The 25,725-nt window shown below is 41.7% G+C and overlaps 1 protein-coding gene across 4 annotated transcripts in view; it reads right to left on the bottom strand.

Moving 5' to 3' along the window:
- MECOM (MDS1 and EVI1 complex locus) overlaps nucleotides 1-25,725 on the bottom strand; it is an 857,842-nt gene that overhangs the window by 433,685 nt on the left and 398,432 nt on the right. For all 4 annotated transcript variants that reach the window (XM_077290592.1, XM_077290594.1, XM_077290593.1 and 1 more), the window contains exon 2: nucleotides 9,587-9,927. In XM_077290592.1, the coding sequence (XP_077146707.1) occupies nucleotides 9,587-9,927 (341 nt within the window). The remainder of the gene's footprint in view (nucleotides 1-9,586; nucleotides 9,928-25,725) is intronic.

Raw genomic sequence — 25,725 nt, 5'->3', positions numbered from 1 at the left:
GATCTTGCTGCGCTCATCTTCCACAATGTGTTACAACTGCTTTTAGTGCTCAGATCAGTTATAATAATAATAATCATTTTATTTCTATGGCGCCAACATATTCCACAGCACTTTACATTTTAGAGGGGACTTGTACAGACAATAAAGACATTACAGCATAACAATAATCACATAAATCAACAGATACCAAGAGGAATGAGGGCCCTGCTCGCAAGCTTACAATCTGTGAGGAAATAGGGGAGACACGAAAGGTGGATGGTAACAATTCCTTGTATTTTACGGTCCGGCCATAATGAAATAAATCGGGTGTTCATGTAATGCTGCATTAACCAGTAACCTGTTGATAATGTCTAGCAAATGTCTAGTTTTCTTTCTCCTCTTCTATAGCATTCTACCAGCACTACAAGTGAGGGAAATTAATTTTCTGTGTGCCTGCTATTATTTAGTGTTAGAAATAACAGCGTGTGCACTACTGGAATAGGTGCCGAGGTAGGTTCCCACACCTTGTGATACATAAAGAAGAAACCTGGCACTCAACTTAATGCTTGTGTCAATTTAATGTAGTACACAAAACGTTTCGGTCCTATGTCCGGACCTTCATCAGTTACGTACTGCAAGAATGGAAGGTGACAGATGACAACACGTGTCAAAATTACCCGGTGGACAGCGCCTGTCAAATGCGCTGTAAGAGCATAAATGGAAGGCTTTAAATGCTGGCCGTGGTAGCGTGCACCGGTGTACAGACGCGGTATCCACCGCTGGTGGATACCGCGTCTGTACACCGGTGCACGCTACCACGGCCAGCATTTAAAGCCTTCCATTTATGCTCTTACAGCGCATTTGACAGGCGCTGTCCACCGGGTAATTTTGACACGTGTTGTCATCTGTCACCTTCCATTCTTGCAGTACGTAACTGATGAAGGTCCGGACATAGGACCGAAACGTTTTGTGTACTACATTAAATTGACACAAGCATTAAGTTGAGTGCCAGGTTTCTTCTTTATGCTATTATTTAGTGACTTGCCTGTCCCAAACTAAAAGCTCACTTTTCCCTTCACCTCTATGTAGTTTGAGCAGGATTAGAGTGACAAAGACCTGCTCCGACCATTGCTTGTAAATCTTCTCAGCATCTCTGCTGCTGTAGACTAATTACATAACTGACAATGGTCAGTAAGGTAGACAGATGGCAGACACCTAGTGACCAGCACATAAAGGGAACCTGTCACGTGACAAAACGCTATTAACCTGCAGATATGGGGTTAATCTGGTTAGTAATATTCTGAACCTTGCCTGGGTCAGCACTTAGACCGCTGTGCCAGGAGGAAAAGAACTTTCTTCTTCCTGGCAGCATTTAGGTTTCAGTTATGGTGGTGGTGCTAGCTCGGTTTCAGACACCATTTTGTGCATTAAGAGTAATGGCTGTAACCACGCCCCCAACAATGACTGACAGCAACTCAGCTTTCAGTTTGTGCCAGGGGCGTGGTTACAGCTGTCACTCTTTATACATACACTTTATAACAGTGACTGAACCCGTGCTTGTGGCGCTCCATGATTGAATCCCAAATGCTGCCAGGAGTAAGAAAGTTAATTTCCTTATGGCAGAGGGGTCTAAGTGCCAGCCCCGAGTAGAATCGGTACACTGTTAACCAGATTAACCAAATGTCTGCAGGTTAATAGCATTTTTTCACGTGACCTTTAAGATATGTTTTTCTAGGTTAAGCCAATATCATTTTCAAATAAATGTATTAGCAGATTGCATATTTATCACATTATCTAACAAATGAGATTAAAGTAGTAGCTATTTAAAAATAATTCAAGATATAAAGGTAGATGCTCAGGAAGTAACTGCTCAAAAGACTGCTTGTTAGGCAGTTTATTCATCGCAACCAGACTGTCTGATATAAGAGCTGATCAGATCAGAGATACAGTGGCTGTGTACTGACACCAGGAACAAGGGAAAGCAGCTCTGCAGCAGGCTCGTTAGGCCAGTCTTTATCTCAGGCATTATTTTATTTGTATTTAGATTTTTTGGGGATTGGATCAGTATGCAGGATCAGTATGCAGCTATCCTTCCATCACGTACTCTCCAGTCCTGCTACAACGCGGACCCTGCAAGTCAGGCCAGCTTGGGCCTCTGGTCTGGCAGTCATCTATGGGATCCTGATGTGCTAATCAATGACTTAAACAATAGTAATCCACTTTTTAATGTGGATAAAATATTAATGTATTTACAGCAGCTCCTGCACGTTAATATAATTGGACATTTCACCATATTATGGCACCGACCCAAGAGTAGATTTTGGCCTTCCATCAGTCGCCTCTTTATGGCTCTATTATTGGTGACATCACCTCTTCACTCATTCACAAACAGAAGATGAAAGCAAACAGATCCATCTCACTTACATTTACCAAATCAATTTCATTTTACAGTCAATTGAATGCTGACATATTGACGGTTTAACCTAATGGCATCAACTGTATTAAAGGAAGCCATGGCATCTCTGAAACCTTGCAATAAATGTCTCTACCGTGTTTACCAATTGGAAAGAGTTATTCGCTGTCACTGCCTTCGCTAAATGAAGATATAAACCACATACTATCCGCTCAACAGACAATTAATGGTGCAGGCAAAATAACAAAGTTATCTGGAAGTTAATGAAATGAAAAGCTGGAGGAAAACCATTAATACTCATCTCCTTATGTTAATGCATTGGCACTGTGTATCTTCCGCACTCTCAATACAGCAGAAAACTACAGTAGTTACTAGACATAGATACGCTTTAACCCTTTTACGGTCTTGGACATATATGTTCAAAATCATCTCCCTGCATTTGATGCAGGCTCCGACGCTGAGCCTGCATCTTTCCCTGCACATGATAGCTGATCTGATCAGCTGTCATGTGCCTCCAACAGGCTCAGGTGGAACAGCGATCCACCCATGCTTGTTAACATGTTAAATGCTGTTGTCAATCTCACACAATCCGGAAGCGCATCATAAGACACGCCCATCTGCGTCCCTGTCATGTGATCGCAGGCCGCCGATGGGTTGCTATGACAGCTGCGGGTCTGCAGAAGACCCCTGTGCCTCTCACTGTAAATCTACAATAAATGCCGGCCCGAGGCTGGCGCTCATAGGAGATCATGAGTTATGGTCTGCAGCCCTGCTGTGTGCAGCACAGGCGACTGAATGATCACAGATTTAAGTCTCCTAAGGGGATTATTGAAGTCAGTAAAATGTAAAATAAAAAGTTTAAAAAAATATTAAAAAAACATAAAAGTTCAAATCACCCCCCTTTTTGCCCCAAATAAAACAATAAAAAAAATAAAAAATACACATTTTTGGTATCGCTGCATTCAGAAATGTCTGGTCTATCAAAATAGCAACTAAGTTATTCCAATCAGTAAATGGCATAGCAATAAAAAAAATCAAAACTCCAGAATTATGTTTATAAAATGCAATAACAGGTGACATGGTGAACTCACATAGTAAAAACAAAAGGCGAGACGCTGCCATGCAGAATATACTCGTGGATGATGACAAGGCCTTACCCAGCCCAAGTAATAAATTATAGAGTCTTATGCACACTGCCTTGTTACAGTTTCATGTTGTAAGAAGCCGTAAAAGGCCATCCATAGAAGTGAATGGGAATTTATTGTACAATTTAATATGGAAGCATACAGGTTTTTTTTTTGTCATATTCCATAACAATCTAGAGTAAAAAAATCTTTGACATACCCGATAGAGCATCATACATCTGCACCTTGCATGAGGTCTAATAGTAAGGAAGCTTTTACATCTTTATTTGAAGAATGAAATGACTGTCAATCAGTTCATACTTGCTAATTATCAGTTGTTTAGCTGTCTGTCTAGACGGAAAAATTGTATTTAATATGCCTACAGAGTCACTGTTCTGTGAACATTGACCGTCATTGTTCTCAGCAGCACAGGACCTGTTTACACAGGATTGTGTGCTGCCAAGAACAATGATATTATAAATCAACCAAAAGACAATTTCATCTGACAAAAGAGCATCTTGCTCTTTTTTCAGGTGATTGGCAACATGTTTATATTGTACAATTACCAGAAAAAGAGCATTCCAAGGAATGTTCTTTCACGATTATCATGTAGTGTAAATGAACCTTTACAGTCATTATCATCAACCTTCAGTGTTTTACATATTGTGTTGCCATAAACAGTATATGCAAAGAATTCCAGGAAAACAGATAAAAATTCATTGACTTTATATTTGCAAAACAGAAGCCTGCTCAGGGTAAAAGAACACTTAAATGTCAGCAGCAAATATGAACAAAGCTCATAGGAAGAGCAGCTAGTGTCATTCACACATATGTGTGTGAGTCAGAAGTTTCTCAAAACTAAAACAAGCAAAATTAAATTATAGATTTGTCTTTAAAGCAGTTTTCTGGGTCCTGGACAAATTTCTGTAGTCACTCGGTGTGACTGCAGAGTGCCGAATCATAACAGTGTGCAATGTGTCCACTGTCACAATTCCGCAGCATTCCCACCACAGTGGACAGTCACCTGGACTCAAGTAAGCACTTTTCAGAATTGTGGTCATGTGCCATTTCTCATCTGCTTCTCTCAATGTTCCCCCACTCAAGTCAGCATGTTGTAACCTGTGTTTGAGCAGAGCTCCTATTGCTTCCATGGGATCAGCATAATATCATCAGACACAACTGCTATAGCGGAGATCAGCAGAGCGCCAAGGATTTTACTTCCAGAACTTCCAGAAAACACCTGATTTTGCTGGCAGAAGCCTTTTTAACCAGGCACCTCCTTGCAGCCACTGTAGCTACTGTAGTGCACTCAATGTTGTCTTACATGGATGAATGGCCATCAGTGTAAAACATGGAGAGCTCAAATTCACCAGGGCAGCCCCCAGTTAAAGAGCAGCACAGAGTAGGTTGGCCTCTATGCAATCCATTTGTAATGTTAGGACACTTGGATATAGGTTGTCTTCATTAGATATCACATTTAAGGACTAGGCTCGTAGCTACTGGAACTTGACCACAGTCTTTTGGTTAGCAATAAGAACTTGACTTAGCTCCTACAAATGCAATGTTAGTTTTGTTTTCCCAAAATCAGATTACTATGTAGTTGCTGATATAAAATCTAAAGAATACAAGTCATCAGAGCAAGCTTATGTTTCTAGCCAACTCAGAAACTACCTAGGCCAGCTGCATATCGGAAAGCCATGAGGTAAATTTAGGAGGTAAGTACTAGTTACATACTGTTACAATACAAATTCCATATCAAATGAAGATTAGTGGTGAATGCCATCAAAAAGGTTGTGCACTGTATATATTATACTGGTATGTGTTCCAGGAGACCTGAGCCAAACAAACAAGCAATCAAATATCTTAATCAAACAAACTTCTGCTGTGAAAACTGCTTACGATCTGGTAAAATAAAATGAAAAAACAACAATTTGAGACTAAATGTTAAGTATGAAACAACAAACACATCAATATGAAAATTTCACAAACTACTTATTCAACGGCTTCCTAAACAAACTGTTTTAATGCAGAGTCGACCATTTACTCGCAGACATCCAAATGTTTGTGAAACATGACTTGTGTGTTTCTCTTACCAATAGCTGACTGACTGACTGAAACTAAAGCTAGACACAGGGCTGAATGCATCAACAGTGTTTTTATGCATCAGTTAGCAAAATTACTGAAGGGTTTACGAAAAAGGAGCACACCAACGAGTCAAGGTTGCCCAAGGTAACTAAATAGGTCGCTAGACTTTACGGCACCAGCTTAAAGGCATTCATTTCTTGCAGACACCTGGGAAAGAGATCAGCTATATGAAATAGACAGTGACATTCCTTTGATATATTCCAATATTATATTTTGTTTAATAAAGTTAATGAAAGTTTATGACAATTATTTATTTAAAATAGGCTGTATTAGGAAAAAAAAAGATCTGCTTCTGTTTCTAGGAACAGCGCCTTGGTCCATGGGCTGTGTCTTGTACTACTGCATGACCCTATTCAAGTAAACAAGGCTGAGATACAATTCCATGCACAACCAATAGACAAGAGGAGTCCTGTTTCTTAAACAAAAATATTAAGACTAGGAAGATTTCGAAGAGAACTTGTCAGGGGCTTTTGATTTTAGGTCAACCAACCAATTACATTTTTCTGTAGGGTAATATATGAAGAATTTAATCATATCTTCTTGGCCACAAGTTAATATTGCATTACTGAGAAAATCAACTCTGATTTGTTATGTAAATGAGAGATCAATGGCAACAAGGATGAACCGATTCCAAGATAGTGCACCAATTCTCCATATTCTTCACCCCCTGGTGCCACCTCCATAGGATTGAGTGACATCTTCTGAGGGAAACTGAAATGATTTACATTGTGAGCCCAATGAGGGACAGTGATGATAATGTATGCAAAATGTAAAGCGCTGCGGAATATGTTTGTGCTATATAAAAATATAGATTATTATTATTATTATTATTATTAAATGATCAGCGCTCAACAGACATCAATCCTATGTCAATCATATGTATTATTATCTGGATAGAGAATAGTGCATTAAATAAAATACATACTGTAAAGTTTATTTTGAGCGCTCGAATGCCCATTTGCAGCCGTGGTGGCATGTTTGATTTTGTGCTTTACTATTCAACAATGTACAGCTCTGGCAACAATTAAGAGACCACTGCACAGTTTTATAAAAATCAGCTTCTCTACATGTAACATCCATTCCATTCCAATGTGAGTTGAATTCCAACCAGAGTACACCTCATTCTATTTAATGTGCTTCTGATTAGGTGATCACCAGAACCAAATCTTATTTAACGAAGGAAAGTATAAAAAAACACTGCTGTTGTGTTCACAATCCTCTTGCAAAAGGACAAGGTGGATGGCAAAACAAGTGCTAGTAATATCCCAAAAGTAATAGGAATGAAAAAATAACTTTTACCCATGCTAAAGGAGTTAAAAAGAAAAGTCTTGAGTAGTGTTGAGCATTCCGATACCACAAGTATCGGGTATCGGCCGATACTTGCGGTATCGGAATTCCGATACCGAGATCCGATACTTTTGTGGTATCGGGAATCGGTATCGGGATTAATATCAATGTGTAAAAGAAAGAATTAAAATAAATAATAGGGATATACTCACCTCTCCGGCGGCCCCTGGACTTTACCGCCGTAACTGGGAGCCGTTGTACCTAAGAATGCGCGCTTGAAGGGCCTTAGATGACGTCACGGCGCTCTGATTGGTCCGTAGCGGTCGCGTGACCGCTACGCGACCAATCACAAAGCCGTGACGTCACCTAAGGTCTTTCAAGCGCTTGAAGGGCCTTAGGTGACATCACGGCTTTGTGATTGGTCATGTAGCGGTCACGCGACCGCTACGGACCAATCAGAGCGCCGTGAGATCATCTAAGGCCCTTCAAGCGCGCATTCTTAGGTACAACGGCTCCCGGTTACGGCGGTAAAGTCCAGGGCGCGTCAGAGGGTGAGTATATCCCTATTTTTTATTTTAATTCTTTCTTTTACACATTGATATGGATCCCAGGGCCTGAAGGAGAGTTTCCTCTCCTTCAGACCCTGGGAACCATACAGGATACCGTCCGATACTTGGTGTCCCATTGACTTGTATTGGTATCGGGTATCGGTATCGGATTAGATCCGATACTTTGCCGGTATTGGCCGATACTTTCCGAAACCGATACTTTCAAGTATCGGACGGTATCGCTCAACACTAGTCTTGAGTGATGAAAAGAAGGGCTCAATTCTGGCTTTACTAGCAAAGGGACACAGTGAGCGTCATGTTGCCTCTATCCTTAAAATTTATAAGACGGTAGTCCATTACAACAAGGTAAAGCAGCAGACATTGGGGACAACAAAGATACAGACTGGCAGAGGGCAAAAATGACTCTCCACTGAGCGGGATGACCACCATCTTACTCGAATGTCACTCAGCAATGGCAGGATGACATCAAGTGACCTACAAAAGGAATGGCAAATGGCAGCTGGGGTGAAGTGCATGGCAAGAACAGTTGGCAACAGGCTCCTAGAGGCAGGACTCAAGTCATGTAGAGCTAGAAAAAAGCCTTTCATCAATGAGAAGCAAAGGAGAACCAGGCTTAAGTTTGCCAAAGACGATAAGGATTGGACCACAGAGGACTGGAATAAGGTAATCTTCTCTGATGAGTCTAATTTTCAGCTTTTCCCAATATCTGGTCATCTAATGGTTAGACAGAGAACTGGAGAGGCGTACAAGCCAGTGTCTTGCAATCACTGTGAAATTTGGTGGAGGATCGGTGATGATCTGGGGATGCTTCAGCAAGGCTGGAATTGGGCAGGTTGTTCTTTGTGAAGGATGTATGAATCAAGCCGCATATAAGGTTATCCTAGAAAAACAGTTGATTCCTTCTGCTCATGCAATGTTCCCCAACTCTGAGGACTGGTTTTTCCAGCCGGACAATGCGCCATGCCACACAGCTAGGTCAATCAAGGTGTGGATGAAGGACCATCACATCAAACCCCTGTCATGGCCAGCCCAATCTCCAGACCTGAACCCCAGTGAAAATCTCTGGAATGTAATCAAGAGGAAGATGGATAGTCACAAGCCATCAAACAAAGGAGAACTGCTTAAAATCTTGTACCAGGAGTGGCATAAGGTCACCCAAAAGCAGTGTGAAAAACTGGTGGAAAGCATGCCAAGACGCATGAAAGCTGTGATTAAAAATAATGGTTATTCCACAAAATATTGATTTCTGACCTCTTACTGAGTTAAAACCTTAGTATTGTTTCTAAATGATTATGAACTTGTTTTTTTGCATTATTTGAGGTCTGCAAGCAATGCATTTTTTGTTATTTTGACCATTTCTCATGTTCAGAAAATAAACGCAAAATTTATTGTTTGGAACTTTGGAGACATGTTGTCAGTAGTTTATATAATAAAAGAACAATTTACATTTTACTCAAAAATATACCTATAAAGAGAAAAATCAGACAAACTGAACATTTTGCAGTGATCTCTTAATTTTTACCAGAGCAATATTTAACTTGACGCTACAAGTCCTTACAAGAGCTCTTTCAGGGGCTTTAGACCTGTGTTTCTTTATTGACCCCACTTATATGTAGTCATATATTATTTTCAATAAAGTGCATTGAAAACTAAATAGTTAACAAAATCATTTTGACTAAGCTATCAGAAGGATTAAACACACTTTGTCAAATTAAAATAAAAGTTAATAATTGGGTCTAGCACTGAAAAGTGCTATCTGGGTGAAGAAAACAACTAGGAATTAGAAGAAATTTAATAAATGAAATTTATTAAGCCTTATTGTTATCTAGCTGTTTTGTGCAGTCTGCTAATCTATTCTATTCTATTATGTTCTGTCAATTTTTCAAGGCTCCTATGGAACCATATAAATGATACCATCTGAAATTTGTTGCCGTTCTTGAGATATTAACAATTTTCTTTTATTTAGTGCTCATTGTTTGGGAAACCTTTAAGAAGATGAAAATAACCATTTAAATATTTTAAATATATGCAAAAGTAATTAAAATAATAATGTACATGATATGCCTTACCTCCCAGCCAGACTGTAGATTTTCAAGATTCATACAGTGTTCTCCTTCAAATGGTCCAAATTTTTCTCCAGCTAATATCTTCACTTTTGTCCATATTCCTAATCCTGAGCCTGGAATACTAGATTCTCGAAGCTCAAACTCTGGAGGAATTGGAATGTCATCTGGTATGTAAATAGGTGCCCTGTATGGTGATCCTTCTGTAGGTGTGAATTCATCACTAGAAGAAGCTGGGGAGGATAGATCTGGAAAATTTGATCCTGAAGTAGTGCCAGTCCCATCATCAAAATGTGACAACTCTCCATCTACGACCTCAGAAAATTTTTCAGTGCAAACATCATCATCTGTAAATTGACAAAAAAGAAATATTAGCACGGCATGTAGTATAAATCTGGTGCTCTTCTAAATTACAGACTAATCCTTAGAAAATTATCATTGCTAATGGATATTTTGCTTAATCAAAGTAGTGGTTAATGATAATGAGATACAGCATATATCTGATCACAGATTTTACTCCATTACTCCAACTTGATTCTGGCCTTTCAAGAAGCTTATATGCGTAGATTTAGCTTCAGCTAAATATTGTGACAAGTTATTTTTACTGGAGGAAGCTGCTACTGACCAAAGATTTCTTTGAAAGTTTCCAGAAAACATGTACAATTTGATTTGTTGACCATACATAAGTGAGTCTGGTCCACCAGACTGGAAGCCATTGAAAGGGTTTTCCCATGAATACAAGTTAATTATAATCTATAGATCTTTTAATAATAATAATTTCCACAATTGGAAGTGTTTAAAAATAATGTTCCTGTGCTGAGATAATCTTATAAATGCGCCCCTGCTGTGTACTGTGTAATGGCCGTGTTTGACTGTACAGGAACATGGTCTGATCATACCACAGCTCCTGGGCAGGGGAGGAAGCAAAAGAGAGTATACAGACAGGACCACATCGGAATGCAAATGATTCTTTCTTTGAAGCAAAACAATGTTTGCAAAAAAGACAGTCAAATGTTTTACCTCTCAAAAAGAATCAACTGCAATCCCCTGCTATAATGTTAGTATACTCTTTTGCATGTTTGGCAATAATGTAATCGGTCTGTGCTGCACATTCATGTTTCCAAGCCATTTTTATGGCACAATGAATGCTATAAAAGCAAAACCCAAAAAAACAATGACAGAATTGCTTTTTTACATCATTTCATCCCAATTGTGATTTTTTTCCCGATTTTTCAGTACATTACATGGTAAAATGAATGGTTGAATTCAAAAATACAATTGTCTGAAGAAAAACAAGACTTCGTATGTCTATGGCGAAAAAAATATATATATACCGTAAAAAAAAATCCTTTCTTTCTTCAGAATGGAGAGGATTGTTAAGAAGAGGTAAATTGCAATGATGCTTGTCTTTACAAGTAGAGATGAGCCACCTCCCTAGTGTTTGGATTCGGTTCGGGTCCTCGAACAGGGATGTGTTCATCGAACTGTTCATCGAACGTTCGACGAACACCGTCGAACCCCATTGAAACCAAGGGCAGACAAACACAAACACATACAAACACATGGAAAACACATAGAAACACCTTAAAAGGTGTCCAAAAGCTGACAAACTGCTCAGAAGACACAACAAACACATGGAAAAGTCACAACTACATATAGTCATGCGAAAAGAAAAGAGGTGGAGGAGTAAAAGGAGGAGGAGACACAGATATAGGCATGTCATGCCCTTCTAAAATCAAGAAAGGCTGGAGTAAAAATCTAAACTCACTCTACCAACACCCAGACGTCTTGACAAAAAAATTAAAAAATAAATATCTTTAGGTAGAATGGCGGCGGGTCCATTCAGAACACTTTCCTTAGAAGACGTAGTGGTAGCCCCGTTGGGAGTTGTGCCAAAAAATGAACCCAATACATTCAGACTAATCCACCATTTGTCATATCCAAGGGGCAGGTCAGTAAACGACAACATCAAAGCGGAACCAAACTGTACCTCCTTTGACGAGGCAATCAGGCGGGTCAAAAAGTTGGGAAGGGGCACCCTAATGGCCAAAACAGACATTGAGGGGGCGTTCCGGTTACTACCTGTGCCTCCGAATAGTGTCCTCCCATTGGGCTGCTTCTGTGAAGGAGCATACTACATACATCGCTGTTTGCCCATGGGGTGCTCCATATCCTGCTAACTATTTGAGGCATTTAGTTGCTTCCTCGAATGTGTCGTCATGGACGTGTGTAAGGCAGCACATATTATCCATTACCTGGACGACTTCTTATGCCTGGGCCCAAAAGATTCGCCACAGTGTGAAATCACGCGGTAGTGAGAAGGAGAGAGCTGGAGGGAGAGTGGACACCCCAGACCCTCGGGGTTAGAATGAGATAGAAAGAAGGCGGTGTAGCTTGCTTCATGGGTGGGGTACTCTGCTGAGTAGCACTAAATTCTACTAGGCCAAAAAGGATTTCCCGGGCTAGATGCTGTTACAAAATAGTAGTTAGGTAAACAGGCAGTGTAGCTTGCTTCATGGGTGAAGTACGCTGCTGAGTAGCACCAAATTCTACTAGGCCCAAAAGGATTTCCTGGGCCAGATGCTGTTAAAAATAGTACTTAGGTAAACAGGTGGTGTAGCTTGCTTCATGGGTGGGGTACGCTGCTGAGTAGCACTAAATTCTACTAGGCCCAAAAGGATTTCCCGAGCTAGATGCCGTTACTAAATAGTAGTTAGGTAAACAGGCGGTGTAGCTTGCTTCATGGGTGGGGTACGCTGCTGAGTAGCACCAAATTCTACTAGGCCCAAAAGGATTTCCTGGGCCAGATGCCGTTAAAAATAGCACTTAGGTAAACAGGCAGTGGGTGGCTGGGCTACTCTGCTGACTAGCAGACACTGTAGCTTTGGAGCAGACCTCTGAATCCCAGACTCTGCAGACGATCCCACCCACCTGGAATTGACGATGGCAACGTCATGTAAAACTCAGCAAGGAGACTAAATAAAAGAGTCTCCATTTTTTCAAAAAATTCGGCCACAGACACCACTTAAGTGGCATCAATTTCGCCAGAGTTTTTTAAAACGGTTGGTGAGGTGATTTTCAAAAATCATCAAGCTTTTAGTCTCCCCAAGATGACACAGGGGTAGAAAAGTCCTTGCGGATCCAGGATTTGTTCATCTTGATGAACGTTAGTCTGTCTACATTGTCACTGGACAGCAGCATTCGCTTATCTGTCAGCACACCACCAGCAGCGCTGAAAACACGTTTAGAGAGAACGCTGGCTGTGGGGCACGACAAGATCTCAAAGGCGTGAGTGGCGAGCTCAGGCCATTTTTCAAGATTGGAAGCCCAAAATGAGCAAGGGTCCAGTTCCACAGTCATTGCATCGATGTTAACTTGGAGATACTCTTGTACCATCATCTCTAGGCGTTGGCTGAGCGTCAGACTTCTTGTCTCCTGTGGCCTTGCAAAGGATGGTCTAAAAAAATCTTGAAATGATTGGAAAAAATTGCTGTTACCACCAGATACGATGTTACTGTTCCGGTTAGAGTGATGACTAGTGTTGAGCAATACCGTCCGATACTTGAAAGTATCGGTATCGGATAGTATCGGCCGATACCCGAAAAGTATCGGATATCGCCGATACCGATACCCGATACCAATACAAGTCAATGGGACACCAAGTATCGGAAGGTATCCTGTATGGTTCCCAGGGTCTGAAGGAGAGGAAACTCTCCTTCAGGCCCTGGGATCCATATTAATGTGTAAAATAAAGAATAAAAATAAAAAATATTGATATACTCACCTCTCCGACGCAGCCTGGACCTTACCGATGTAACCGGCAGCTTCCATTCCTAAGAATGAGCGCTTGAAAGACCTTAGATGACGTCGCGGCCTGTGATTGGTCGCGTGAGCGGTCACGTGACCGCCACGTGACCAATCACAAGCCGTGACATCATCTAAGGTCTTTCAAGCGCTTGAAAGACCTTAGATGACGTCGCGGCCTGTGATTGGTCGCGTGAGCGGTCACGTGACAGCGCTTGAAAGACCTTAGATGACGTCGTGGCTTTTGATTGGTCGGGTGGCGGTCACGTGACCGCTCACGCGACCAATCACAGGCCGCGACGTCATCTAAGGTCTTTCAAGCGCTCATTCTTAGGAATGGAAGCTGCCGGTTACATCGGTAAGGTCCAGGCTGCGTCGGAAAGGTGAGTATATCAATATTTTTTATTTTTATTATTTATTTTACACATTAATATCGATCCCGATACCGATTCCCGATATCACAAAAGTATCGGATCCCGGTATCGGAATTCCGATACAGCAAATATCGGCCGATACCCGATACTTGCGGTATCGGAATGCTCAACACTAGTGATGACTCGATAGTCCCATGGTTGGCAAGTTAGAACTCAGAGATTGACTACGTGCACCACTTGTGTTTTGTGGAAAAGCAGATGTTAGATTCTGTAACAGTCTCTGCTGATACTCCTGCATGCGTGAATCCCTTTCTATGGCAGGAATTGTTTCGCCAAATTTGCTTTTGTACCGGGGATCTAACAGTGTGGCAACCCAGTAGTCGGCATTACTTCAGATTCTGACAATCCGAGGGTCATGCTGCAGGTAGTGCAGCAAGAAGGCACTCATGTGTCTTGCGCATCCAGGAGGACCAAGTCCTTGTTGTCTTGGTGGTGGTAAGGTGAGAATCATGCTTCCTTCGTCTGCCCTCTCCCCCCAACCTCGCACAACAAAAATTTGATCAAGGTCTCCCTCATCTGATGAGTCTTCCATGCCCAGCACCAGTTCGTCCTCCATTTCTTCCTCGCCTCCTGCACCTTCTGTTGTGAATTTACTTTTTGGCTCCCTCTAGTGGCTACTAGTGATTTGACTCTGGGTTTGTCAGTCATTCCTTTTATGCTCACCTGGGTCGTTAGGTCAGGGGTGTTGCTATATAAGCTCCCTGGACTTTCAGTTCAATGCCTGGCAACGTTGATATCAGAGCTAATCTGTAGTGCTCTTGTCTACTGATCCTGGTTCCTGCTTGATTAAGCTAAGTCTGCTTTTTTTGCTTTTTGCAATTCGTTATTGTTTGCATTTTTTGTCCAGCTTGTATATTATCTGTATCCTGACCTTGCTGGAAGCTCTAGGGCGGCTGGTGTTCTCCCCCCGGGCCGTTAGACGGTTCGGGGGTTCTTGAATCTCCAGCGTGGATTTTTGATAGGGTTTTTGTTGACCATATAAGTTATCTTACTATATTCTGCTATTAGTAAGTGGGCCTCTCTGTGCTTAACCTAGTTCATCTCTGTGTTTGTCATTTCCTCTTACCTCACCGTTATTATTTGTGGGGGGCTTGTATCCTACTTTTGGGGTCCTTTCTCTGGAGGCAAGAGAGGTCTTTGTTTTCCTCTTCTAGGGGTAGTTAGCTCTCCGGCTGGCACGAGACATCTAGCGACCAACGTAGGCATGTTCCCCGGCTACTTCTAGGGTTGGCGTTAGGAGTAGATATATGGTCAACCCAGTTACCACTGCCCTATGAGCTGGATTTTTGTACTTTGCAGACTTGCTGATATCTCTGAGACCCTCGCCATTGGGGTCATAACAGTTTGCCAGGCCAGTACTAAATGTTAAATGCATTGCAGAAGTGGGATTATAAGAAAGAAAGTTCTGAGGTTTTTTTTTTTTCTCTCTCTCATTTTTTTTTTTTTTTCTTTTCCCCTTTACCTTTGAGTGGCTTGTGATTGCTGCAGACATGAATGTCCAGACCTTGATTACAAGTGTGGACCAGCTTGCTGCTCGTGTGCAGGGCATACAAGATTATGTTACCAGAAATCCTATGTCAGAACCTAAGATACCGATTCCTGAACTGTTTTCCGGAGACCGATTTAAGTTTAGAAATTTCAGGAATAATTGTAAATTGTTTTTGTCCCTGAGACCCTGTTCCTCTGGAGACTCCGCTCAGCAAGTGAAAATTGTTATTTCTTTTTTACGGGGCGACCCTCAGGATTGGGCTTTCTCGCTGGCGCCAGGAGATCCGGCATTGGCTGATATTGATGCGTTTTTTCTGGCGCTCGGTTTGCTTTATGAGGAACCCAATCTTGAGATTCAGGCAGAAAAAGCCTTGCTGGCTATGTCTCAGGGCCAGGACGAGGCTGAGGTGTATTGCCAAAAATTTCGGAAATGGTCCGTGCTGACCCAGTGGAACGAGTGTGCATTGGCTGCAAATTTTAGAAATGGCCTTTCTGAAGCCATTAAGAATGTGATGGTGGGTTTTCCCATTCCCACAGGTCTGAATGATTCCATGGCCCTGGCGATTCAAATTGACCGGCGGTTGCGGGAGCGCAAAACCGCAAATTCCCTCATGGTGTTATCTGAAAAGGCACCTGATTTAATGCAATGTGATAGAATCCTGACTAGAAATGAGCGGAAAATTCATAGACGCCAGAATGGCTTGTGTTACTACTGTGGTGATTCTGCACATGTTATCTCAGCATGCTCTAAGCGTCTTACTAAGGTTGTTAGTCCTGTCGCCATTGGTAATTTGCAACCTAAGTTCATTCTATCTGTAACTTTGATTTGCTCACTGTCATCATATCCTGTCGTGGCGTTTGTAGATTCAGGTGCTGCCCTGAGTCTTATGGATCTGTCATTTGCCAAGCGTTGCGGTTTTGTTCTTGAGCCATTAGAAAATCCTATCCCTCTTAGGGGTATTGACGCTACGCCATTGGCAGAAAATAAGCCGCAGTTTTGGACACAGGTTACCATGTGCATGACTCCTGAACATCGGGAGGTGATACGTTTTCTTGTTCTGCATAAGATGCATGATTTGGTTGTTTTGGGGTTGCCATGGTTACAGACCCATAATCCAGTCTTGGATTGGAAGGCAATGTCAGTGTCAAGTTGGGGCTGTCATGGAATTCATGGAGATTCCCTGCCCGTGTCTATTGCTACTTCTACGCCTTCGGAAGTTCCGGCGTATTTGTCTGATTATCAGGATGTCTTCAGCGAGTCTAGGTCAAGTGCATTGCCTCCTCATAGGGAATGTGACTGTGCAATAGATTTGATTCCAGGCAGTAAGTTTCCTAAGGGAAGACTGTTTAATCTGTCGGTACCTGAACATACCGCGATGCGTTCATATATCAAGGAGTCTCTGGAGAAGGGGCATATCCGTCCTTCTTCTTCCCCTCTTGGTGCGGGATTCTTTTTTGTGGCTAAAAAGGACGGATCTTTGAGGCCTTGTATTGACTATCGGCATTTGAATAAGATCACTGTCAAATTTCAGTATCCTTTGCTGTTGTTGTCAGACTTGTTTGCCTGGATTAAAGGTGCCAAGTGGTTCACCAAGATAGACCTTCGTGGTGCGTACAACCTTGTGCGCATTAAGCAAGGAGATGAATGGAAAACCGCATTCAATACGCCCGAAGGTCATTTTGAGTACTTGGTGATGCCATTTGGGCTCTCTAATGCACCTTCAGTTTTTCAGTCCTTTATGCATGACATTTTCCGGAAGTATCTGGATAAATTTTTGATCGTTTATCTGGATGATATTCTGGTTTTTTCTGATGATTGGGACTCGCATGTGGAACAGGTCAGGATGGTTTTCAAGATTTTGCGTGAAAATTCTTTGTTTGTTAAAGGCTCAAAGTGTCTCTTTGGTGTACAGAAGGTTCCCTTTTTAGGGTTCATTTTTTCCCCTTCTGCTGTGGAGATGGACCCAGTCAAGGTTCGAGCTATTCATGATTGGACTCAACCCTCGTCAGTTAAGAGTCTTCAGAAGTTCTTGGGTTTTGCTAACTTCTACCGTCGTTTTATCGCTAATTTTTCTAGCGTTGTTAAACCGTTGACGGATATGACCAAGAAAGGCTCTGATGTGGCTAACTGGGCTCCTGCTGCCGTGGAGGCTTTCCAGGAGTTGAAGCGCCGGTTTACTTCAGCGCCTGTTTTGTGCCAGCCTGATGTCTCACTTCCCTTTCAGGTTGAAGTGGATGCTTCGGAGATTGGGGCAGGGGCCGTTTTGTCGCAGAGAGGCCCTGGTTGCTCTACTATGAGACCTTGTGCCTTTTTCTCTAGGAAGTTTTCGCTGGCAGAGCGAAATTATGATGTGGGCAATCGGGAGTTGTTGGCCATGAAGTGGGCATTTGAGGAGTGGCGTCATTGGCTCGAGGGTGCTAAGCATCGTGTGGTGGTCTTGACTGATCACAAAAATCTGATGTACCTCGAGTCTGCTAAACGCCTGAATCCTAGACAGGCCCGCTGGTCATTGTTTTTCTCCCGTTTTGACTTTGTGGTTTCGTATTTACCAGGTTCTAAGAATGTGAAGGCCGATGCTCTGTCTAGGAGCTTTGTGCCTGATGCTCCTGGAGTCGCTGAACCTGTGGGTATTCTTAAGGAAGGAGTTATCCTGTCAGCTATTTCTCCAGATCTGCGACGTGTGTTGCAGAGATTTCAGGCTGGTAGGCCTGACTCTTGTCCACCTGACAGATTGTTTGTGCCTGCTAAATGGACCAGCAGAGTCATTTCCGAGGTTCATTCCTCAGTGTTGGCAGGGCACCCGGGAATTTTTGGCACCAGAGATCTGGTGGCCAGGTCCACTTAGCCCCTCTCTTCCCACTCCCGTGTAGCAGTGGGATATGGGGTAATAAGGGGTTAATGTCACCTTGCTATTGTAAGGTGACATTAAGCCGGGTTAATAACGGAGAGGCGTCAATAAGACGCCTATCCATTATTAATCCAATAGTAAGAAAGGGTTAATAAAACATGCACACATTAGGAAAAAGTATTTTAATATTCTTCATTTAACCATACTTACCATACTGCAGCGCCTGCAAAAAATGTAAAATAATAAACCGTATACTACCTGTCCGCCGTAGTCCAATTAATAACGAGTGTCCCACGACGATCTCCCCTATAGAACAGTGACATCGGGTGATGTCACTGCTCTATAGGACCCTCAGTGACACACTGACTGGAGACAATGGCTCCTGCAGTGCATCACTGAGGTTACTATAGTTCAAAGTGTCACTTTATGGCAATTGCTGCGTGAGAAAATGTCTCACCCAGCAATGCCATAAGTGAGACTAGGGACTATTTTTTTTACAGTGGCGGAGGAATACCTTCCTCCCATCATTGTGTTCCTGGAGCCCCTAGAGAGCGGTCGCAACAGCTGTTGCTGCCATTCTCCACGGGAGATCGTCTTGGGACACTCATGGATTTCTGCAGACAGGGAGTATATTGGTTGTTTGTTTTTTTCATATTTTTTACAGGTTGACACTGGCTTCGGGGATCAAAATGACAAGTAATGGTGAGCATGTAATCTATGTTTAATGTACTGTATGTCTATATGTATGTAATGTATGAATGTACTGTATGTAGTATGTATGTAGTATGTATGTATGTAGTATGTATGTAGTATGTATGTATGTAGCATGTATGTAGTATGTATGTATGCATGTAGTATGTATGTAGTATGTATGTAGTATGTTTATGTATGTATATAGTGTGCATGTATGTAGTATGTATATAGTATGTATGTATGTAGTATGTATGTATGTATGTATGTATGTATGTAGTATGTATGTATGTAGTATGTATGTAGTATGTTGTATGTATGTATGTAGTGTGTATGCATGTAGTATGTATATAGTAAGTATGTAGTATGTAGTATGTATGTAGTATGTAGTATGTATGTAGTACGTATGTAGTATGTATGTATGTAGTATGTATGGAGCATGTATGTAGTATGTTGTATGTATGTATGGAGTGTATATGTATGTAGTATGTATGTAGTATGTAGTATGTATGTATGTTGTATGTAGTATGTATGTATGGAGTATGTATGGAGTATTTTTTTTTCATTCAACACATTAGCCGAATGATGGGACTACTACTGTTCCATCATTGGCTAATGTGTCAATCACTGTCAGTGTAGCAGGCATTGTCCGATGGGACTTGTAGTCTCATCGGACGATGCCTGCACACATGCAGAGAGCCCCAGCACACACGCACAGAGACATGGCAGCCCGCACAGAGGCATGACAGCCTGCACAGAGGCACGGCAGCCCGCACAGAGGCACAGCACCCCTCACAGAGGCACGGCAGCCCGCACAGAGGCACTGCAGCCCGCACAGAGCCCCACGGTCATGCACAGACACCGCCCGCACACACACATGCAGTCTCCGCCCACGCACCACCCACACACCGCCCACGCACCGCCCACACTCCATTACAGTGCATAATTGCACTATAGGAACTTCCGATTCTGATTTCCGATATCGCAAAAATATCAGAACTCGATATCGGAATTCCAATACAGCCAATATCGGCCGATACCCGATATTTGCAGTATCGGAATGCTCAACACTAGCAGACACTGCTCCTAGGCCCTAAACTATTAACTGGATTAGATGCAGTGAAAATAGAGATACACAGGCAGTGTAGTTAGTTTCACAGGCGGGCTACTCTGCTGACATGCAGACACTGCTCCTAGGTCCAAAACTATTAACTGGATTAGAAAATAGAGATACACAGGTGGTATAGTTAGTTTCACAGGCGGGCTACTCTGCTGACGTGCAGACACTGCTCCTAGGCCCTAAGCTATTAACTGGATTAGATGCAGTGAAAATAGAGATACACAGGCGGTGTAGTTAGTTTCACAGGCAGCCTACTCTGCTGACATGCAGACACTGCTACTAAGCCCAAAACCCCAAAACGATTTACTGGGTTAGATGCAGTAAAAATTGAGAACCACAGGCGGTGTAGCTAGCTTCACAGGCGGGCTACTCAGATGACTATCAGACAATGCTACTAGCCCAAAAGGATTGGCTGAGCTGGATTACACTAAATGCTGTGACTAACACTTGCGCAGCACTGTGTTGTGAATTCTGCTCTTGGGTTCCCTCCGGTGGTTGTTGATAGTAATGCAGTTGTCCCTGGGTTGCAATCCTGGGCAGGTGTCCCTGCTGATTGCAGCTCTGACTGGGATATTTAGGTGTGCAGGATTTATTAGCCCTTGCCAGTTGTCCATTGTTCTTGGAGGTTTTGCATCTGTCTGGTTCCTCCTGCCCTGCTGCCAAATCAGCTAAGATAAGTGTCTGGTTTTGTTTCTGCAGCACACATGCTGTGTGCTTTACAATTCAGTACTATTCAATGTTTTTTCTTGTCCAGCTTAGACTGTGTTTGGATATTTCAGTCAAGTTGGATTCTCAGGAGATGCAGATATACATTCCATGTCTTTAGTTAGATGGTGGAATTTTTGTATTATCTGCTGTGGATATTTTTAGGGTTTTAATACTGACAGCTTAGTATTCTGTCCTATCCTTTCCTATTTAGCTAGCGTGGCCTCTTTTGCTAAATCCTGATTTCTGCCTGCGTGTGTCTTTCCTCTAATACTCACAGTCAATATTTGTGGGGGGCTGCCTATCCTTTGGGGTTCTGCTCTGAGGCAAGATAGAATTCCCATTTCCATCTATAGGGGTATTTAGTCCTCCGGCTGTGTCGAGGTGTCTAGGATGTGTTAGGTACACCCCACGGCTACTTCTAGTTGCGTTGACAGTTTAGGGTTTGCGGTCAGTACAGGTTCCACCTACTCCTGAGAAAGTCTCATGCGGCTCCAAGGTCACCAGATGGTAACAGCACTGGCTCAGACCTGCCTGGCAAACAGTGCTATGAACTGCTGTAACCTACCCTGAAAAGGGCTGATATTACAACTAGTCCAGACGCCTCCCGACTCCGTAAACCTATCTATCTGACAATTCGCTCCAAAAAACCACTCTTAGTCTGTATAGCGCCCACAGCAGCAGCGGTGCCGTCTAACACTAAGCTGCAGCAGTGAGGAAATGGTGGCGACGGGGCAAATGGCTGGTTCTTATAGGGCAAGGACATGTGACATACACAGCCAATGACACATGCCCTTGCTTGTGTGCATCACATGCACATTGCTGTATGTGTGTGCACTGCTGATAGGCTGAGAGACTGCACCGCCCCTCTGTAAATGTGGGAAAGAAAAAAAAATTGAGATCGGCGTTATTTCAGCACAGATCTATCCCCCTCCCCCCCCCGCCCACTATACACTGAAACAGTCTACTAACAATGATTAACAGTTTTAATGTGCAAATCAAGCTAGGCTTTTGGTGAACGAACAGTTATCGAACAGAAACTCGAACAGCCGAATTTTAAGCAAATTGTTCGGGTTCGTCGAACGACTCGAACACCGCCCAAAACACCTCGAATTTGAAATTGGCGAACAGTTCGACTCGAACACCGCTCATCTCTATTTACAAGTGCTTTGTACTTTGTACAATTGTCCCCATTTAATAACTTGAGACAACCCCTGTTCCAACATGAACAGTATAACTTATGGAAGAAAGAGAAAGGTTTCATTTGCCTTCATAGTGCCTTTTGTTCTGTAAATTGTTTTGAGGAACCAACAAAATGATAATAATTTCTAGACAATGTCTAGCTCCATAAGCTGCAAATAGAAGTATAAAACCGAGAGAAGAAGCAAAATGATACAGGTTAATATTAATTGTCATAGGTAATACATTTCTTACTAACTGTTATATAATGTTGGGGGCGAAAAATCTGTGCTCTGATATTTTTATGGCTAGCCTACTGACACTGTGCATTATGGGACTAATGAGGAATGCATCTCTTAATGTATATCACATTCAGCTACATCGCAGTGAGAAGCGCTTGGACAAATCTAGCTTCGTGCTTTCTACACCACAACCAATAAATCATATTTCTGAGTCTCCAGACTGCAGTAGAACCTTAAACAGCTCAGTAAAGATCCATCTGTGCTTCCCTGCTGCCACCACCAACCCCTGACCCTGAACACCATCAACCTCTCTTAATGCATAATTTAAACAGGGGCATTGCAAATCCAATTCCAGGAGTGACAACATATATCTGTTTTATGGCCTTGGATAAAATTCTTGCTGCTCTATTACATAGTGTCACAGAAACAAACATACACAATAAATGAGAAAAACATAATAGTAATATTCAGCATCTGAAAGATAGAACTGATCTAGTAGTATCATCACAACAACTGCGGTATATTGTTCTAAACTCCAAATTTAGGCTCTAATATATTTTGGTCAATGATCATCAGCTGCACTTGAAAGGTTACTTCATACTGCCTAAGTTTCTTCTAATGTCCTAAGGTGGTGTCACCCAAAATAACGTCATATCTCTGGAGGTGTCAAGTATGTCTTTCCATTGCTGATCTCTGCTAATAGAGCTCAGTTTCACAAGAGGGAATGACACATGAGCAGCCAATGGAGATGAGAGAATACATTCGAAAGAAATCGAATTTTACTTGAATTTAAAATGAAAAAACACATTGGCCAAAATGTAGATTTTTTTTAAATTATTTTCTTCCGTGGGGATTCAGCAAAATGGTGGCCCTGGCTGCCATTTTTCTGTGAGGTATAGGTCCAGCAAAAGGTTAAAAAATGTATAAAAAATCCTTACCGCTTACTTCTCCGGCCGTCATCAAACTTTTTTTATTCTCATCACTCATGCTTAAATCTTGGGCTCTGGTGAGGCCTGGGATGGTACTGTGCATATGCATGCAAGTCACATAATGAGATCATGATGTTGTGACCATCTGTGCTTGTGGAAAACCTTCCAGGGCCCTATTGGAGCCAAAAGTCCCAATTTAGAGAGAAAGACTTGAGTAGGATCAGAAGATGCGATGAGGACTGGATGGGTGGCGATGAGGAGCAGAGGTTCCGGAGATGTGAGCGGTAAGGTGAGTATAAGTATTGAATTTTGACCGGTCAGCTCATATCTAGCAATTGCTTGTTGGAAGCACTGTTAATGACTGCTTTTTGTGGCTGTCTAGATTTAGATTATACGATGTTTTTTCTCCATTTCAGAAACTTTAACTGGTGCAACAAAATGTCTGCCTCTTTCCAAGTATGACCAACAGACTTATGTATGAAAAAGGGAAAACAAGAACGCAGTGCATAACCGACATAAAATAGTAATTTTTTTGTAAAGTTAGTTAAATCTCTTTGTAAATGTAAGGTCAAAATTATACATTCATGAAACATGGATGGTGCTTAGATGGCAAGGTCTGGCCCAACCGGAGAGTCATCTGGCCTCATAAATGCCTATGAGAACATGTAAATTCAGGTCAACAGGTTGTTTTTGGTTTGCTGCATGTCCTGCAGAATAATAATCTATGATAACCAAGCTTCTAAGTTGTGATGGATTTACTGGTTTCAAAAAGCTTACACCTCTGATGGCACATTTTCTCAATCTCTTTTATTTACAGTAAGTGATGTTTGTAGGAAAGAACAATAAATAAAATAGTAGTGGCCTTTATGAACAGCGCAAACTATCTACTGGCTAACCAGCAATAGCCCACATTTCGGCTTTAAGTGTTTACAAGTGTGGTTAGTAAACACAGTTTTGGCCACAGAAAACTAAACACTTAAGTCTGTTGAATCATAGCAGAGCAGTATTCTCAAGTCTAAACTCACAACAGGAATAATGATTTTAGAAAAACACAAAAAGTCAGATGAAAAAAAATCTTGGAATTTTAACTTGGATGTCATCTTTTTTAAGTAGGGAAATAGTAAAAAACCATTGTTGCTATTTTTGGCTCAGACTTCTATTCTGTGTGCTGATGAGGCTCGGGATTTATTATCTGATTACCCCCAATAGTATTTATGAACTCCTAAATTTTTTATACATAAAGGCAATAAGGCATGGTGGAATGAAGATTGCCATAAATTATTTACCAGACCACTTGGATGGGATCAAGTGAGACTTGCCAAACTCCTGCCATGCACAAAGGCTGTCTGGGAAGAGATTTACTAGTAGTAACTATATGGGTTTCCTTCCATTATATTCACCAGTGATACTTAAAAAATAAACAAGACAAGCTTCAAAGGAAAATACATAGTAAAGGTTAATTGGTGCTGGGTGGAGACCAGCGAATACTCTGATCAGTTTGTACTCCAAGAGGAAAAAGTCCACGTGGAGCAGGAATCATTCCCCTGCCAAAACTAACTCAGCTCCATAGACAATATACAACTCTTTCCATTACCAGCCCATCTGTGCCTTTCATCATATCATGACATTTTTTTCTAATGCAAAATTATCACTAAAATATGATATTGTGCAGCAGTTTTACTTATTAATTGCAAATGTGATGTTACTTCCAATGGCAGTTTATCGGTCAGATTTGTTAGAAGCTAAAAGCGGTCCACTGGGGAGAACATAAATATCGTTTCAATAGCCAACTGTAATAATTTGCCTAACACATATACTGTACACATAAAATGTTCTTTAAGCACATTTTTTCATTTTTTATAATTTCGTTGTTTAAATTTGGGTTTCCTTTTATCCAAGTCTGTAATACATTTTAAGCCTACAGTGAGACTTTTTTTTACATTCAGCACAGTTTGTGAATAAAATTTGGTACAACCGTTGACCTCACATGTCCATACATGCATACTGTGGCACTTTTTTTAAATACTGAGTCCTCATAGGAGAAAAAATAGATCGCTCTCAATTTCCACTTTCCTAGACAATTCTTTTAAAAGTTTCTATAAGTGCCAGCAAGAGATTCCGTAAATTTAATGCACTATCCATATAAGTTCTAGCCATAAAACCCCTACAAATGTAGATGCCAAATATATGCAAATGTATCACAGTTTTCATTACAGTTACATTTTTCTACAGAGATGGCGACAGAATTTTTTTTGACTGCCTGCATAACTAAGGATCTCAGGTGGTGTCAATTTCTGGATCATCTTACCACAAGGGGATCCATTTATCTACAATTTGATCTAATATGCTACATGGATCATATGTTCTACAAATAATAATAATAATAATCTTTTTATTTATGTAACGCCAACATGTTCCCTAGCGCTTTACAGCTTGCACACATTATCTCTGTCCCCATTGGGGCTCACAGTCTAAATTCCCTATCAGTATGTCTTTGCAGTGTGGGAGAAGACCAGAGGTCCTGGAGGAAACCCACACAAACATGGGAAGAACATACAAACTCCTTACAAATGTTGTCTGTGGGATTTGAACCCAGGACTCCAGCACTGCAGTGCTAACCACTGAGCCATCATGCTGCCCAAATAGATATGTAAACTATGTAAACTGCATCTCTACATGAATACATTTCTTGTTACCAAACTACA

This window comes from Ranitomeya variabilis, chromosome 2 (genome assembly GCF_051348905.1).
Source record: "Ranitomeya variabilis isolate aRanVar5 chromosome 2, aRanVar5.hap1, whole genome shotgun sequence".
In the NCBI taxonomy this organism is placed as follows: Eukaryota; Metazoa; Chordata; class Amphibia; order Anura; family Dendrobatidae; genus Ranitomeya; species Ranitomeya variabilis.
This window is presented reverse-complemented; position numbering and strand designations above follow the sequence as displayed.